The following is an 18,666-nucleotide window of genomic DNA, read 5'->3' as shown; positions in this document are numbered from 1 at the left end:
TGCACTCGTCAAGTTATTATTCATATGTGGTTTTCAGGGTTGCAGCAGAGTTTTAATTTGACATGTTTCAACCCACTTTGAAGAACAGTACGTCAGCGTTTATTTATAGCAGTAACGTTATATTTAGATAAAGGAAATCAAACAGTACTTCCCGTCTTCAATCACCAGGTCTCATCCTGCAGTCACACGGACGGAAATAAAAAAGTTTTCTACATATGTTAAAGTTATTTCATTATAAAACAGTGGTAGTACTTTTTATTTACAGGTATCACATGGGCTGCCTCACACCTTTAACCACGGGCCCTGAGGGCGACTGGATTTGTCCTGACTGTGCAGACCCCCCCCCCCCATTCGGGTGAAGCTGTGGAGTTATTACAATTGTACTAGATACTCAATATAAATAGAACCCTGTAGTGAATGGAAATTTAAACAACAGATACTACAAATGTTACTGTGCTGTTGCTTTTTATTTGATGAATTTAAAAAGAAATACAATAACTTGTTCAAATTCCTAAATCTTTGCACAGGTCTACTTCTTCTGTTTTAAGTTTAAAATATATAAAATAACATTGATTTAACATGAGAAATATAGATTCTTAACGTCTGCTTGCTGAAGACTCATTACGAGACAAAACTGCACAAGATAAAGAAAAGCATGTTTTCGATCTTTCCCTTTATTTTGATGGATGTAAATTTTAATAACACTTTTATAGAAAAGTCTCCAGTTCCATATATATACAAGGAAGCAGAGTTATATTTGTTATATATCTACAGGTTCAGTTCTCTAGGTCCACTGCAATCGTACTAACATCTCTGCTACTCTCCACTCGTCCACACAGCCATGTCATCTTCAAGAGCCTCCATTTGAAGTGGCCGGTGGTAAAATAGTACAGCACGGGGTCCAGGCACGTGTTGAGGGTGACAAGGGCCGTGGTGACCCGCTTGGCGTCGTAGATGCGGTTGGCGGCGGTGCAGCTCTTGATGACATCCATGCGTCGCAGGAGGTGCAGCAGGTTTGCAACGTGGTTGGGCAGGAAGCAGAGCAGCGTGATGGCCAGGATGGTGTGAATGACCCTTACGGCTCTTTGGGCTGTGTTAGTCCTGATCATGGAGATGCGCCTCACAACCAGCGGGTAACACACCAGCATGATCACGGAGGGCAGCAGGGAGCCGAAGATCAGGACCAAAAGGCTGTACACCGCCAGACGCGTGTCCCACTCGTGCTTGGATAAGTTCTCGAAACAACTGCGGCCTCCTGATTGGTTGACGTTTGTTTTCAGAGGCCCCAAGAGGACGAAGACCAGCATCAACACACCAGCAACGCACCAGAGCGCCACGCACACGGCCAGAGAGCGCCAGGGCCTCCGCTGCCTCTGGTAGGCGTGAGGATGCACCGTGGCCATGTAGCGGTCCACACAGATACAAGTCATTAAACAGATGCTCATGTAGATGTTGGAGTAGAACAGGACCCCAGTGATGCGGCAGGCGATGTCCCCAAACACCCAGTTGTTTCTGTTGAGGTGGTAGTGGATCCTGAAGGGCAGAGTGCAGAGGATGAGGATGTCCACCAGGGCCAGGTTGCTGATGAACACGCTGAAGGCTGTGCGAGGGGTGATCTTGAAGGTGAAGACGAAGAGAGCAGCCAGATTTCCAGGTAGACCCACGACTAACGCCAGGATGTAGATCACTGGGAAGAGGGAGTACTGATACTCTGCGGAGTCGGGGCTGCAGCTGGTGTCCGTCACGTTCATGATGAACGATTGCTGGAGGGGTTGTTTTGTTTGTATGTGTCTGTGAATGAAGTCAAATGAACGTGTGGGTTGGATTTAATTCACACTGCTGCCTCACACACCGTCCTCTATCTGTAGCAACACAAACATGTTTCCATTGAGAGTTTTCCACTTTTAGTTTCTCACAACATTGGAAACGACTGTTTTACTCATCGGATCAGTCATTGTGTCGACATTCCTTAACGTCTAGTCCTTGTTACTACTGCATTTCTCAAGAAACTTTACACATTCATCTGTTTTGTTCAGATATAAACTATGATGGACATTTTTTATACTGCACACAACACATGGTCCTGTATTTGTTACAGAGAATATCCAAAAAGACTGAAGTGAAGTAACCGGAAGAAAATACAGAAAACAGATAAAGGCAACACTTCCTCTAACGGTGTTTGTGAGACAATACATTTTTTATCTTACTGCTTTTATATTTTATATTATATTGATCTTAAACCTCTGTGACTCTCCCCTACATTGCAGGAGCTACTTTTAAGAAGATAAACGTGTTGTGAAAACTAAACCCAGACTAAATAGAGCAATAAACAAAGGATTTTGACACTAAACAAAGTCACTTACCTAGTTGTTGAGAGTCTGTTCTCCAAATGTAGAAAGCAACACCTGAGATTGTTGTGCTGCTGCTCTCTGCGTTGTGTAGACCATGCAGCTCTTTGCTCAGGCTTCTTGATTTTCTTAAGAAGCCTGTATGACGCACTGTATGACGAAAGGAGCAGGAAACCATTGCATGAAATGAGTTTCACCTTATTTCATGCAATGGCAATGTTACAGTGATATACTGAATTATCATGAATGTGTTGCCTTGTTTGGACATGTGTTTAGATTATTATGAATCTGCTTTAGAGAGTGAGGTTTAAATACTTCCCCTTGAAGTTTGACAGCACCACAAACTGCAGCCTCCTGAAGGATCTTACATTTGAATCATCACAACCTTCATGAGGGGAGGATTTACTACAGGGCTGTTTATCAGACAGTGTTTGTTGACTTTCATAAACAGTTCATTAGAAATAAAGAGAAAGCTGAGAAAAGCCATCCTTACATAAAGTTTGATAGAGATTAAAAGCTGCAGACCGGGACATTTCCCAACATTTCCAGCAGACTACACAATCTGTATGATAACTACACTATGTGGCTGTGACTTTGTTGAATTTTTCAAGCCTGAAATTCTAAACCAAGCTCTTTTTTTTTTTTTTTTGTGACACATAAACTGTGAAAAGTGTTTTTTACAGACAACTATAAGTGAAAATGAGACGTCTCAGTTTGGGTTCATTTTGTACAAACTGGGTTAGAAGGGGATTTATTATCTTTACATCACATCCTGTTTTTGACCATAAACAAACTTTTGAAACGACTGATAAATCTGTGGTTAAATTGATGACAGCCTTAGGCCGGGTTTAGATCTGAGGGGGAATTTGTAAGATGTTATTATCTTGATTAGGCTCAACCGAAGATACATTTTTTTTTTACTATTGCTCAAAGCATTACAATTATAATCTTTAGCATATATGTTATTATTAATTCACTGAACAATACACATGTTCACGGAAAAGGAAAAGGTGGGGATCCATCCATTTCCTGTTCTTCGAGACATAACAGCTGACACTATTTAGAGCGCCAACTTTTCTTCTTACGAAACAAAATAACATTGAAACTTACATTTGAATCAACACAACATCACAACCTTCATGAGGGGAGGATTTACTACAGGGCTGTTTATCAGACAGTGTTTGTTGACTTTCATAAACAGTTCATTAGAAATAAAGAGAAGCAGAGAAAAGCCGTCCTCATATAAAGTTTGATAGAGATTCAAATCTGCAGACCGGGACACTTTAGTTTAACAAGAGGTTTTAACAAGAATGGATGGATTTTTGAAGCCATGTTCACAGTAAATATTCAAGCATTTACCTTCTTTTCCAAACATTTCCAGCAGGCTACACAATCTGTACAATAATTACACGATGTGCACAAAGTGGTCACACATGCTTCACATAAAATTTGTTATACCAGGCCCTTGGCTCCTTGCGATTTCAACACGTAAGAAAAAACTAATGTCATTTTATAACCAGGTCAAACTCTTTCAGGTTCTCGAGAGACCAGGCCTCCGTTCACTCAATGTTCTGACACTTAAAGTTTCTTTATAGAATTATTCAGGAATATATGTAAAGTTTTATTGAAACTTATGAAGTTTCAACACAAAATGTTGACAATCTATTTTCGATAACGACAGTCAAATGTAAAAGTAATAATGATATATTTTGTTTTCATCATTATAGAAGAACAACTTAACATATCAACTCATATATCTATGTCTCTGTCTGTCTATCTATCCATCCAAACAAATTAACAATTAAATACATTTTTGGACCAATTTTATTCTGAAGGGCTCAGAACGTAAGTCTCCGTGTTTATCTCAAGACATGATGAAGATGAAGGGTTGAAGCGCTTTTATCGTTTCAGCCAAATTTTCATGATTATTCTTTATTATAATATATAATTAAGCACTAACCGGGTTAAATACTGACAGCTTTGAACAATATTTGATCGTATTGACTTAATTCAAGGTCGAACTAGTATTGTTAGCTACCAGCTAGCTAGCTAAGCTAACCTGGTTTTGCTAAAGCTAACAGGAAGCTGCTAAACAAAACGTAAACTTTACGTGAAATGTAGTTTATTTAAAGTGGTTTTACTTGTAGTTTGGTTTCGTTATTAACTCAACGTTATTATTCATATGTGGTGTTCAGGGTCGCAGCAGAGTTTTAATTCGACATGTTTCAACCCACCTTGAAGAACAGTACGTCAGTGTTTAGTCATGGCAGTAACGTTATATTTAGATTTAGAGGAAATCAAACAGTACTTCCCGTTTTCAATCACCAGGTCTCATCCTGCAGTCACACGGAGGGAAATAAAAAAGTTTTCTACATATGTTATTTCATTATAAAACAATGGTAGTACTGTTTATTTACAGGTATCACATGGGCTGCCTCACACCTTACTGCAGTAAAGTGAGCCGTCATCTGGGAAGCCAGCCGCCACCGGGTTTTTTTTGCGCGTCTACTTGTGGCTTTACGGTAAAACAGCATGGTTGGCTGAAACGGCCTAAAATTACTACAAATACAACTTCATTTTTTATTTTTTGATTTTTTTAGTCTTTATGGCGTATCTGCTCATGTCAATTATCATGTATTTTTAGTGCAAATTAAAGGGCAAGTCTGTAAAAAAAAAAAATGTGTACATAATGTAACCATATTTGGATGCTGATTAAAAATATTCCTTGAGAGGTTATAAGTGATATCGAGTGAATTCCTGTTCATGGTGTCTCTGACTATGCTCATACAAATTTTTGGGTACTTTATTGTAGAATAACTGAGAAAATTAAATAGCAAATCTGTGAAAGTGGCCCAATGCATTCATAATGTAACATATTTGGAAGCTTATAAAAAATATTCCTTAAGAGGTTATAAGTTTCTTTGCGTGGATTCCTGTTCATGGTGTCTCTGACTATGCTCATACAAATTTTTTGGTACTTTTACTGTAGAATAACTGAGAAAATTAAAGGGAAAATCTGTGAAAAAGGACGAATGTATTCATAATGTAACATATTTGGAAGCTTATAAAAAATATTCCATGAGAGGTTATAAGTTACTTTGAGTGGATTCCTGTTCATGGTGTCTCTGACTATGCTGATACACAGTTTTGAGTATTTTTACTGTAGAATAACTGAGAAAATTAAACGGCAAATCTGGGAAGTGGCCCAATGCAGTTTCCAGTGGATTCCTGTTCATAGAGCCTCTGACTATGCAATGTCCACATTCAAATTTAGATGGAACCTCCTGTTTTCACAGACTCATTCCACTTCAACATGATAGTAGATCATCTCTGAGTGTCAGCGACATTATATCAGTAAAGACTGAACTAAATTTTCAAAATGACTCCCCTTTAAACTGAAAAGGGATTTTGTTTTATTTTTTAAACAATTAATTAATTGTTACTGAATATCATTTAGGTGTCTTACCTTCCTCCATGTTGTTCGATGTACTCTCAAAAAAGCATTTCCAAATACATGTACAAGGATATGAAAGTCAAAGTTGACAAATGTAAAGTTGACACACTCCAGTGTGTCAACTTTACATTTGTCAACTTTGATTGCACTAGTTGAACCTGTTAATAGCCCACATTAATAGTCTGCATGAGAAGCTACAGAGACAGGGAGCGGAATCAATAAAATGCTAAAGAAACAATGTGGAAAAATTAAAACACTTTTTTGATACTGTATATATATATATTTTTAATCACACTTCAAATATGTGAATTTCTCACTGCCGGGAGCAAATAATAAACAAACAACAATTACAATAAACTTTTTTCATTTTGCAGATAGCCGTGTCAGACACAGTCCCGGGTGGTGGGGTAGTGTGCTTGGGGAGGAGATGAAGGTGATTTAAGCACATAAACAGCAACTCCAGCTTTCAGCCCTTGCTCGTTGCAGCTCCTTGGTGTCCATACCGAAGCACTGTTCATGGAACCATCTCCCACACTTGTCACACTGAATCTGTGCGTGACAATTTGGAAATGTAAAATAATATTTACAGAGAATTCTCTCCACAGTTAAATGACCTGGGGGAATAAGTACTGTTGGAATTGTATGGAAACTGCAGAGGTATGCCTTGTGCGTCGATGAGACACAGAGAGATGCCACAGACCCAGTGGCAGATAGAGTTGCATCGTAAAAGCAGAGGCTTTTACGAACCAATCGATATCAAAATGTTCATTTTTTCACAGCCATCTCATTGTTTCTTTAGCATTTTATTGATTCCGCTCCCTGTCTCTGTAGCTTCTCATGCAGACTATTAATGTGGGCTATTAACAGGTTCAACTAGTGCAATCAAAGTTGATAAATGTAAAGTTGACACACTCCACCTCATATACTTGGACATGTATTTGGAAATGCTTGTTTGAGAGTACATCGAACAACATGGAGGAAGGTAAGACACCTAAATGATATTCAGTAACAATTAATTAATTGTTTAAAAAATAAAACAAAATCCCTTTTCAGTTTAAAGGGGAGTCATTTTGAAAATTTAGTTCAGTCTTTACTGATATAATGTCGCTGACACTCAGAGATGATCTACTATCATGTTGAAGTGGAATGAGTCTGTGAAAACAGGAGGTTCCATCTAAATTTGAATGTGGACATTGCATAGTCAGAGGCTCTATGAACAGGAATCCACTGGAAACTGCATTGGGCCACTTCCCAGATTTGCCGTTTAATTTTCTCAGTTATTCTACAGTAAAAATACTCAAAACTGTGTATCAGCATAGTCAGAGACACCATGAACAGGAATCCACTCGAAGTAACTTATAACCTCTCAAGGAATATTTTTTATGAGCTTCCAAATATGGTAACATTATGAATACATTGGGCCACTTCCCAGATTTGCCCTTTAATTTTCTCAGTTATTCTACAGTAAAAGTACCCAAAAATTTGTATCAGCATAGTCAGAGACACCATGAACAGGAATTCACTCGATATCACTTATAACTTCTCAAGGAATATTTTTAATCAGCATCCAAATATGGTTACTAGAGATGAGCCGGATACTCGGCTGAAACGAGTGTCCGGTACGGATAAAGCACTTTTGCCGAGCACGAGTATTATACGAGTAATACGAGTCAATATCTGTGCTCGGACTGAATGAAAATCCTCACAGAGCGTCACAGCGCTCCTCCCCTTCACACACCGCTCTGCTCACTCACTCACAGAACAGCTCTCTGTCTCTCAGTCACTCAGGTTCGCGGGTCTTTTCCGTTAACGTTTAGGGTTTCTTCAGCTTGAAGTTTGTTTTTATTTCAGTTTGTACTTACTTATTAACCAGTAGAGTTCTGTTAAACGTGGGTTCGTTCAGACGTGGTGCTGGTAGAAAGCGACTCGCATTGCGTCTCTGCCTGTCGGAGTTTTTTTTTTTTTTTTTTTTAAACAGTTTTTTTTTTTAACTTCACGGATTGAGTGTCTGACTACTCTCTAGCGTCTGGCTACTCTCTCTCTCTCTCTCTCTCCCTCTCTCTGCCGGTCGTTGGAGTTTTTTTTTTTTTTTAAACCGTCAGTTGGCTCTAACCAGTTTTATTTTACTTCACGCACTGAGTGTCTGACACTTTCTCGGTAGTAGTGGTATAAAAAATATTACAAATTAAGCTACACACACACATTATATATTATATATATTATATTATATTATATTACATTTCACTTCATAATTGCAACAGCATGTGTTGTATTCATTGTTGCAAAACTTTTTCTGTAAATAGTTCGTTTGCTATTGTGATCAAAATCATTGATCTGAAGCTCAATGCTGATGCTGTCCTGTAATAGTTTTCTAATCAGCAATAAATATAACAATTTCTGATCAACCCCTATCAATTGCATGCTTTCAAGACAACCCGGCCTACTTCCGGGTTAAATCACACCCACTTCCGGGTTAGGCCCCGCCCATTCCGAGTACGGATACGGATACAGATAATTCATATGGTTAACAGATACAGATACAGATACAGATAATGCTGTACTCGCTCATCCCTAATGGTTACATTATGTACACATTTTTTTTTTTTTACAGACTTGCCCTTTAATTTGCACTAAAAATACATGATAATTGACATGAGCAGATACGCCATAAAGATTAAAAAAAAAAAAAAAAAAAAAAAAAATTTATTGTATTTGTAGTAATTTTAGGCCGTTTCAGCCAACCATGCTGTTTTACCGTATAGCCACAAGTAGACGCGCAAAAAAAACCCCGGTGGCGGCTGGCTTCCCAGATGACGGCTCACTTTACTGCAGTGACACACCTTCATTAACCACGGGCCTGTCCTGACTGTGCAGCCAGTACCCCCCCCCCCCCCCCCCCCCATACGGGTGAAGCTGTGGAGTTATTACAATTATACTAGATACTCAATATAAATAGAACCCTGTAGTGAATGGACATTAAAACAACAGGTACTAAAAATGTTACTGTGCTGTCGCTTTTTATTTGATGAATTTAAAAAGAAATACAATAACTTGTTCAAATTCCTAAATCTTTGCACAGGTCTACTTCTTCTGTTTTAAGTTTAAAATATATAAAATAACATTGCTTTAACATGAGAAATGTTGATTCTTAACGTCTGCTTGCTGAAGACTCATTACGAGACACAACCGCACAAGATAAAGAAAAGCATGTTTTCGATCCTTCCCTTTATTTTGATTTAAAATGACAATTTTAATAAATACTTTCATAGAAAAGTCTCCAGTTTCATATATAGACAAGGAAAGCAGAGTTATATTTCAGTTATATATCTACAGGTTCAGCTTCTCGGTCCACTGCAATCGTACTAACATCTCTGCTCCTCTCCACTCGTCCACACAGCCATGTCATCTTCAAGAGCCTCCATTTGAAGTGGCCGGTGGTGACATAGTACAGCACGGGGTCCAGGCACGTGTTGAGGGTGACGAGGGCCATGGTGACCCGCCTGGCTTCAAAGATGCGGTTGGCGGTGGTGCAGCTCTTGATGACACCCGTGCGTTGCAGGATGTGCAGCAGATACACCAGGTGGTTGGGCAGGAAGCAGAGCAGCGTGATGGCCAGGATGGTGTAAATGACCCTCAAGGCTCTTTGGGCTGTGTTAGTCCTGATCATGGAGATGCGCTTCACAGCCAGTGGGTAACAAACCAGGATGATCACGGTGGGCAGCAGGGAGAATAAGATCAGGCCCAGGAGGTTGTACACCCCCGCACGTGTGTCCCACTCGTGCTTGGATAAGTTCTCGAAACAACTGCGGCCTCCAGATTGGTTGACGTTGGTTTCCAGAGGCCCCAAGACGACGAAGACCAGCATCGCCACTCCAGCAACGCACCAGAGCGCCACACTCACGGCCAGAGAGCGCCAGGGCCTCCGCTGCCTCTGGTAGGCGTGAGGATGCACCGTGGCCATGTAGCGGTCCACACAGATACAAGCCATTAAACAGAGGCTCATGTAGTTGTTGCAGTAGAACAGGACCCCAGTGATGCGGCAGGCGACGTCCCCAAACACCCAGTTGTCTCTGTGGAGGTGGTAGTGGATCCTGAAGGGCAGAGTGCAGAGGATGAGGATGTCCGCCAGGGCCAGGTTGCTGATGAACACGCTGAAGGCTGTGCGAGGGGTGATCTTGAAGGTGAAGACGAAGAGAGCAGCCAGATTTCCAGGTAGACCCAGGACAAACGCCAGGATGTAGACCCCTGGGAGGAGGGAGTACTGATATTCTGCTGAGGTGAGGCTGCAGCTGGTGTCCGTCAAGTTCATGATGAACGATTGCTGGAGGGGTTGTTTTGTTTGTATGTGTCTGTGAATGAAGTCAAATGAACGTGTGGGTTGGATTTAATTCACACTGCTGCCTCACACACCGTCCTCTATCTGTAGCAACACAAACATGTTTCCATTGAGAGTTTTCCACTTTTAGTTTCTCACAACATTGGAAACGACTGTTTTACTCATCGGATCAGTCATTGTGTCGACATTCCTTAACGTCTAGTCCTTGTTACTACTGCATTTCTCAAGAAACTTTACACATTCATCTGTTTTGTTCAGATATAAACTATGATGGACATTTTTAATACTGCACACAACACATGGTCCTGTATTTGTTGAAGAGAATATCCAAAAAGACTGAAGTGAAGTAACCGGAAGAAAATACAGAAAACAGATAAAGGCAACACTTCCTCTAACGGTGTTTGTGAGACAATACATTTTTTATCTTACTGCTTTTATATTTTATATTATATTGATCTTAAACCTCTGTGACTCTCCCCTACATTGCAGGAGCTACTTTTAAGAAGATAAACTTGTTGGGAAAACTAAACCCAGACTAAATAGAGCAATAAACAAAGGATTTTGACACTAAACAAAGTCACTTACCTAGTTGTTGAGAGTCTGATCCTCAAATGTAGAAAGCAACACTTGAGATTGTTGTGCTGCTGCTCTCTGCGTTGTGTAGACCATGCAGCTCTTTGCTCAGGCTTCTTAATTTTCTTAAGAAGCCTGTATGATGCACTGTATGACGAAAGGAGCAGGAAAACATTGCATGAAATGAGGTTCACCTCATTATATGCAATGGCAATGTTACAGTGATATACTGAATTATCATGAATGTGTTGCCTTGTTTGGACATGTGTTTAGATTATTATGAATCTGCTTTAGAGAGTGAAGTTTAAATACTTCCCCTCGAAGTTTGACAGCACCACAAACTGCAGCCTCCTAAATGATCTTACATTTGAATCAACACAACATCACAACCTTCATGAGGGGAGGATTTACTACAGGGCTGTTTATCAGACAGTGTTTGTTGACTTTCATAAACAGTTCATTAGAAATAAAGAGAAGCAGAGAAAAGCCGTCCTCATATAAAGTTTGATAGAGATTCAAATCTGTAGACCGGGACACTTTAGTTTAACAAGAGGTTTTAACAAGAATGGATGGATTTTTGAAGCCATGTTCACAGTAAATATTCAAGCATTTACCTTCTTTTCCAAACATTTCCAGCAGGCTACACAATCTGTACAATAATTACACGATGTGCACAAAGTGGTCACACATGCTTCACATAAAATTTGTTATACCAGGCCCTTGGCTCCTTGCGATTTCAACACATAAGAAAAAACAATTTTTGTCATTTTATAACCAGGTCAAACTCTTTCAGGTTCTCGAGAGACCAGGCCTCCGTTCACTCAATGTTCTGACACTTAAAGTTTCTTTATAGAATTATTCAGGAATATATGTAAAGTTTTATTGAAACTTATGAAGTTTCAACACAAAATGTTGACAATCTTGTTTCGATAACGACAGTCAAATGTAAAAGTAATAATGATATATTTTGTTTTCATCATTATAGAAGAACAACTTAACATATCAACTCATATATCTATGTCTCTGTCTGTCTATCTATCCATCCAAACAAATTAACAATTAAATACATTTTTGGACCAATTTTATTCTGAAGGGCTCAGAACTTAAGTCTCCGTGTTTATCTCAAGACATGATGAAGATGAAGGGTTGAAGCGCTTTTATCGTTTCAGCCAAATTTTCATGATTATTCTTTATTATAATATATAATTAAGCAGTAACCGGGTTAAATACTGACAGCTTTGAACAATATTTGATCGTATTGACTTAATTCAAGGTCGAACTAGTATTGTTAGCTACCAGCTAGCTAGCTAAGCTAGCCTGGTTTTGCTAAAGCTAACAGGAAGCTGCTAAACAAAACGTAAACTTTACGTGAAATGTAGTTTATTTAAAGTGGTTTTACTTGTAGTTTGGTTTCGTTATTAACTCAACGTTATTATTCATATGTGGTGTTCAGGGTCGCAGCAGAGTTTTAATTCGACATGTTTCAACCCACCTTGAAGAACAGTACGTCAGTGTTTAGTCATGGCAGTAACGTTATATTTAGATTTAGAGGAAATCAAACAGTACTTCCCGTTTTCAATCACCAGGTCTCATCCTGCAGTCACACGGAGGGAAATAAAAAAGTTTTCTACATATGTTATTTCATTATAAAACAATGGTAGTACTGTTTATTTACAGGTATCACATGGGCTGCCTCACACCTTACTGCAGTAAAGTGAGCCGTCATCTGGGAAGCCAGCCGCCACCGGGTTTTTTTTGCGCGTCTACTTGTGGCTTTACGGTAAAACAGCATGGTTGGCTGAAACGGCCTAAAATTACTACAAATACAACTTCATTTTTTATTTTTTTATTTTTTTAATCTTTATGGCGTATCTGCTCATGTCAATTATCATGTATTTTTAGTTCAAATTAAAGGGCAAGTCTGTAAAAAATAAAAATGTGTACATAATGTAACCATATTTGGATGCTGATTAAAAATATTCCTTGAGAGGTTATAAGTGATATCGAGTGAATTCCTGTTCATGGTGTCTCTGACTATGCTCATACAAATTTGTGGGTACTTTTACTGTAGAATAACTGAGAAAATTAAATAGCAAATCTGTGAAAGTGGCCCAATGCATTCATAATGTAACATATTTGGAAGCTTATAAAAAATATTCCTTAAGAGGTTATAAGTTTCTTTGCGTGGATTCCTGTTCATGGTGTCTCTGACTATGCTCATACAAATTTTTTGGTACTTTTACTGTAGAATAACTGAGAAAATTAAAGGGAAAATCTGTGAAAAAGGACGAATGTATTCATAATGTAACATATTTGGAAGCTTATAAAAAATATTCCTTAAGAGGTTATAAGTTTCTTTGCGTGGATTCCTGTTCATGGTGTCTCTGACTATGCTCATACAAATTTTTTGGTACTTTTACTGTAGAATAACTGAGAAAATTAAAGGGAAAATCTGTGAAAAAGGACGAATGTATTCATAATGTAACATATTTGGAAGCTTATAAAAAATATTCCATGAGAGGTTATAAGTTACTTTGAGTGGATTCCTGTTCATGGTGTCTCTGACTATGCTGATACACAGTTTTGAGTATTTTTACTGTAGAATAACTGAGAAAATTAAACGGCAAATCTGGGAAGTGGCCCAATGCAGTTTCCAGTGGATTCCTGTTCATAGAGCCTCTGACTATGCAATGTCCACATTCAAATTTAGATGGAACCTCCTGTTTTCACAGACTCATTCAACTTCAACATGATAGTAGATCATCTCTGAGTGTCAGCGACATTATATCAGTAAAGACTGAACTAAATTTTCAAAATGACTCCCCTTTAAACTGAAAAGGGATTTTGTTTTATTTTTTAAACAATTAATTAATTGTTACTGAATATCATTTAGGTGTCTTACCTTCCTCCATGTTGTTCGATGTACTCTCAAAAAAGCATTTCCAAATACATGTACAAGGATATGAGGTGGAGTGTCTCAACTTTACATTTGTCAACTTTGATTGCACTAGTTGAACCTGTTAATAGCCCACATTAATAGTCTGCATGAGAAGCTACAGAGACAGGGAGCGGAATCAATAAAATGCTAAAGAAACAATGTGGAAAAATTAAAACACTTTTTTGATACTGTATATATATATATTTTTAATCACACTTCAAATATGTGAATTTCTCACTGCCGGGAGCAAATAATAAACAAACAACAATTACAATAAACTTTTTTCATTTTGCAGATAGCCGTGTCAGACACAGTCCCGGGTGGTGGGGTAGTGTGCTTGGGGAGGAGATGAAGGTGATTTAAGCACATAAACAGCAACTCCAGCTTTCAGCCCTTGCTCGTTGCAGCTCCTTGGTGTCCATACCGAAGCACTGTTCATGGAACCATCTCCCACACTTGTCACACTGAATCTGTGCGTGACAATTTGGAAATGTAAAATAATATTTACAGAGAATTCTCTCCACAGTTAAATGACCTGGGGGAATAAGTACTGTTGGAATTGTATGGAAACTGCAGAGGTATGCCTTGTGCGTCGATGAGACACAGAGAGATGCCACAGACCCAGTGGCAGATAGAGTTGCATCGTAAAAGCAGAGGCTTTTACGAACCAATCGATATCAAAATGTTCATTTTTTCACAGCCATCTCATTGTTTCTTTAGCATTTTATTGATTCTGCTCCCTGTCTCTGTAGCTTCTCATGCAGACTATTAATGTGGGCTATTAACAGGTTCAACTAGTGCAATCAAAGTTGACAAATGTAAAGTTGACACACTCCACCTCATATACTTGGACATGTATTTGGAAATGCTTGTTTGAGAGTACATCGAACAACATGGAGGAAGGTAAGACACCTAAATGATATTCAGTAACAATTAATTGTTTAAAAATTGTTTAAATTGTTTAAAAAATAAAACAAAATCCCTTTTCAGTTTAAAGGGGAGTCATTTTGAAAATTTAGTTCAGTCTTTACTGATATAATGTCGCTGACATGATAGTAGAGATGATCTACTATCATGTTGAAGTTGAATGAGTCTGTGAAAACAGGAGGTTCCATCTAAATTTGAATGTGGACATTGCATAGTCAGAGGCTCTATGAACAGGAATCCACTGGAAACTGCATTGGGCCACTTCCCAGATTTGCCGTTTAATTTTCTCAGTTATTCTACAGTAAAAGTGCCCAAAAATTTGTATCAGCATAGTCAGAGACACCATGAACAGGAATCCACTCGAAGTAACTTATAACCTCTCAAGGAATATTTTTTATGAGCTTCCAAATATGGTAACATTATGAATACATTGGGCCACTTCCCAGATTTGCCCTTTAATTTTCTCAGTTATTCTACAGTAAAAGTACCCAAAAATTTGTATCAGCATAGTCAGAGACACCATGAACAGGAATTCACTCGATATCACTTATAACTTCTCAAGGAATATTTTTAATCAGCATCCAAATATGGTTACATTATTTTTTTTACAGACTTGCCCTTTAATTTGCACTAAAAATACATGATAATTGACATGAGCAGATACGCCATAAAGATTAAAAAAAAAAAAAAAAAAAAAAATTAAGTTGTATTTGTAGTAATTTTAGGCCGTTTCAGCCAACCATGCTGTTTTACAGTATAGCCACAAGTAGACGCGCAAAAAAAACCCCGGTGGCGGCTGGCTTCCCAGATGACGGCTCACTTTACTGCAGTCACACACCTTCATTAACCACGGGCCTGTCCTGACTGTGCAGCCAGTCCCCCCCCCCCCCCCCCCCCCCCACCCCATACGGGTGAAGCTGTGGAGTTATTACAATTATACTAGATACTCAATATAAATAGAACCCTGTAGTGAATGGACATTAAAACAACAGGTACTAAAAATGTTACTGTGCTGTCGCTTTTTATTTGATGAATTTAAAAAGAAATACAATAACTTGTTCAAATTCCTAAATCTTTGCACAGGTCTACTTCTTCTGTTTTAAGTTTAAAATATATAAAATAACATTGCTTTAACATGAGAAATGTTGATTCTTTACGTCTGCTTGCTGAAGACTCATTACGAGACACAACCGCACAAGATAAAGAAAAGCATGTTTTCGATCCTTCCCTTTATTTTGATTTAAAATGACAATTTTAATAAACACTTTCATAGAAAAGTCTCCAGTTTCATATATAGACAAGGAAAGCAGAGTTATATTTCAGTTATATATCTACAGGTTCAGCTTCTCGGTCCACTGCAATCGTACTAACATCTCTGCTCCTCTCCACTCGTGCACACAGCCATGTCATCTTCAAGAGCCTCCATTTGAAGTGGCCGGTGGTGACATAGTACAGCACGGGGTCCAGGCACGTGTTGAGGGTGACGAGGGCCATGGTGACCCGCCTGGCTTCAAAGATGCGGTTGGCGGCGGTGCAGCTCTTGATGACATCCATGCTTTGCAGGATGTGCAGCAGATACACCAGGTGGTTGGGCAGGAAGCAGAGCAGCGTGATGGCCAGGATGGTGTAAATGACCCTCAAGGCTCTTTGGGCTGTGTTAGTCCTGATCATGGAGATGCGCTTCACAGCCAGCGGGTAACACACCAGCATGATCACGGTGGGCACCAGGGTGAATAAGATCAGGCCCAGCAGGTTGTACACCCCCGCACGTGTGTCCCACTCGTGCTTGGATAAGTTCTCGAAACAACTGCGGCCTCCAGATTGGTTGACGTTGGTTTCCATAGGCCCCAAGAGGACGAAGACCAGCATCGCCACTCCAGCGACGCACCAGAGCGCCACGCACACGGCCAGAGAGTGCCAGGGCCTCCGCTGCCTCTGGTAGGCGTGAGGATGCACCGTGGCCATGTAGCGGTCCACACAGATACAAGCCATTAAACAGAAGCTCATGTAGTTGTTGCAGTAGAACAGGACCCCAGTGATGCGGCAGGCGATGTCCCCAAACACCCAGTTGTCTCTGTGGAGGTGGTAGTGGATCCTGAAGGGCAGAGTGCAGAGGATGAGGATGTCCGCCAGGGCCAGGTTGCTGATGAACACGCTGAAGGCTGTGCGAGGGGTGATCTTGAAGGTGAAGACGAAGAGAGCAGCCAGATTTCCAGGTAGACCCAGGACAAACGCCAGAATGTAGACCCCTGGGAGGAGGGAGTACTGATACTCTGCTGAGGTGAGGCTGCAGTTGGTGTTCGTCTGGTTCATGATGAACAATTGAGGGGGGGGTCGATTTGTTTGTGTGTCTGTGAAAGAAGTCAAATGAACGTGTGAGTTTGTTTTCATTCACCCTGCTGCATCACACACCATCCTCTGTAACTGTAGCAACACAAACATGTTTCCACTTTTAGTTTCACACAACATTGGAAACCAAACTTTTACTCTTCGGATCAGTCACATGTCGACTTTCCTTAATGTCTAATCCTTGCTTCGAATGCATTTCTCAAGAAACTTATCACATGCTGTGAAAAAGTATTTGCCCCCTTCCGGGTTTTTTTTTTATTTGCATTTTTGTCACATTTAAATTATTCAGATCATAATTTTTTTTTAAATATTAGACAAAGATAACCCAAGTTAAAACATAATGCTGTTGTTCAAATGATGATTTCGTTTATTAAGGGAAAAATCTATCCAAACCTACTTGGCCCTCTGTGAAAAAGTAATTGTCCCCTAAACCTAATAACTGGTTGTGCCACCCTCATAATATGTGGTTGATCAGAGTTCATACATGATTTATCAAGGGGGGCAATTACTTTTTCACATTTTTGTTTTATTTACCTGGGTTATCTTTGTCTAATATTAAAATTTGTTTGATGATCTGAAACATTTAAGTGTGACAAATATGAAAAAAACTAGAAACCAGGAAGGGGGCAAATGCTTTTTCACAGCACTGTATATCTGTTTCGTTCAGGTATAAACTATGATGGACATTTTTCCCACTGCACTCAACAAATTGTCTTGTATTTGTTACAGAGATTATCCAAAAAGAGTGAAGTGAAGTAACCGGAAGAAAATACTGAACACAAATAAAGGCATCACTTACTCTAATGGTGTTTGTGAGACAATAAATGTTTTATCTAACTGCTTTTATATTTGATGTTAAGATTAAGATTAAGATGCATTTATTTGTCCCAAACACATGCACAGACATGCACAGGCACACTCATGCAGGTAGGGAAATTGAACCTCTGCTTTTAACCCATCTGGTGCAGGACACACAGAGCAGTGAGCGACCATGTACGGCGCCCGAGGAGCAGATGTTGGGGGAGTAAGGTGCCCTGCTCAGGGGCACTAGACAGGGTAGGGAGAATCCTCTTAGATTTTTGGACAGATCAATCCAGGTTCGTCTTTTTTTTGTTTCTCCGTGGAGTCGAACCAGAGAAGAACCAGAGACCTTTTCTGCCCATAGTCCAAGTTTCTGCCACTAGTCCACCGTCTCTCAAACCTCTGTGACTCTCCCCTACATTGCAGGAGCTGCTTCTAAAAAGGTAAACATGTTGTGAAACCTAAACCCAGACTAAATAGAGCAATAAACAAAGGATTTTAACATTAAACAAAATCACTTACCTAGTTGTTGAGAGTCTGATCTCCAAATGTAGAAAGCAACACTTGAGATTGTTGTGCTGCTGCTCTCTGCGTTGTGTAGACCATGCAGCTCTTTCCTCAGGCTTCTTAATTTTCTTAAGAAGCCTGTATGATGCACTGTATGACGAAATGAGCAGGAAACCATTGCATGAAATGAGGTTCACCTCATGTTATGCAATGGCAATGTTACAGTAATATACTGAATTATCATGAATTAGTTGCCTTGTTTTGACGTGTGATTAGATTATTATGAATCTGCTTTAGAGAGTGAAGTTTAAATTACGAAGACTTCCCCTCGAAGTTTGACAGCACCACAAACTGCAGCCTCCTGAAGGATCTTACATTTGAATCATCACAACCTTCATGAGGGGAGGATTTACTACAGGGCTGTTTATCAGAC

General features: G+C 39.4%; 3 protein-coding genes across 10 annotated transcripts; all 3 read right to left on the bottom strand.

Annotated features, from left to right (window-relative positions):
• Positions 1-464: 464 nt before the first annotated feature.
• On the bottom strand, positions 465-5,850 carry LOC128443089 (lysophosphatidic acid receptor 6). 5 transcript variants are annotated; one of them, XM_053425831.1, is made up of 4 exons: positions 5,815-5,836; positions 4,583-4,684; positions 2,364-2,498; positions 465-1,791 (listed from the first exon to the last, which is right to left on the bottom strand). In XM_053425831.1, the coding sequence occupies exon 4, from the start codon at positions 1,749-1,751 to the stop codon at positions 777-779; it is 975 nt and encodes a 324-aa protein (XP_053281806.1). In that variant the 5' UTR covers positions 1,752-1,791; positions 2,364-2,498; positions 4,583-4,684; positions 5,815-5,836; the 3' UTR covers positions 465-776. The 5 variants fall into 5 exon arrangements, with proteins under 5 accessions (XP_053281806.1, XP_053281802.1, XP_053281804.1 ...); XM_053425827.1 differs by having other exon boundaries at positions 2,364-4,684; positions 5,815-5,850; XM_053425829.1 differs by lacking the exon at positions 4,583-4,684 and having other exon boundaries at positions 5,815-5,849.
• Positions 5,851-8,802: 2,952 nt separating this feature from the next.
• LOC128443085 (lysophosphatidic acid receptor 6-like) lies at positions 8,803-13,649 on the bottom strand. 4 transcript variants are annotated; one of them, XM_053425818.1, is made up of 3 exons: positions 13,614-13,649; positions 10,724-10,858; positions 8,803-10,222 (listed from the first exon to the last, which is right to left on the bottom strand). In XM_053425818.1, the coding sequence occupies exon 3, from the start codon at positions 10,109-10,111 to the stop codon at positions 9,122-9,124; it is 990 nt and encodes a 329-aa protein (XP_053281793.1). In that variant the 5' UTR covers positions 10,112-10,222; positions 10,724-10,858; positions 13,614-13,649; the 3' UTR covers positions 8,803-9,121. The 4 variants fall into 4 exon arrangements, with proteins under 4 accessions (XP_053281793.1, XP_053281795.1, XP_053281796.1 ...); XM_053425820.1 differs by having other exon boundaries at positions 8,803-10,151; XM_053425821.1 differs by having other exon boundaries at positions 10,724-10,905; positions 13,614-13,638.
• A 2,137-nt stretch (positions 13,650-15,786) lies between these two features.
• LOC128443086 (lysophosphatidic acid receptor 6-like) lies at positions 15,787-18,379 on the bottom strand. Its single transcript, XM_053425823.1, has 2 exons — positions 18,249-18,379; positions 15,787-16,927 (listed from the first exon to the last, which is right to left on the bottom strand). Exon 2 carries the CDS (start codon positions 16,887-16,889, stop codon positions 15,900-15,902), a length of 990 nt encoding a protein of 329 aa, XP_053281798.1. The 5' UTR covers positions 16,890-16,927; positions 18,249-18,379; the 3' UTR covers positions 15,787-15,899.
• Positions 18,380-18,666: the final 287 nt, after the last annotated feature.

This window comes from Pleuronectes platessa, chromosome 6 (genome assembly GCF_947347685.1).
Source record: "Pleuronectes platessa chromosome 6, fPlePla1.1, whole genome shotgun sequence".
NCBI lineage: Eukaryota > Metazoa > Chordata > Actinopteri > Pleuronectiformes > Pleuronectidae > Pleuronectes > Pleuronectes platessa.
Note: the sequence above shows the minus strand (reverse complement) of the source record. Positions and strands in the feature narration are given on the sequence as shown.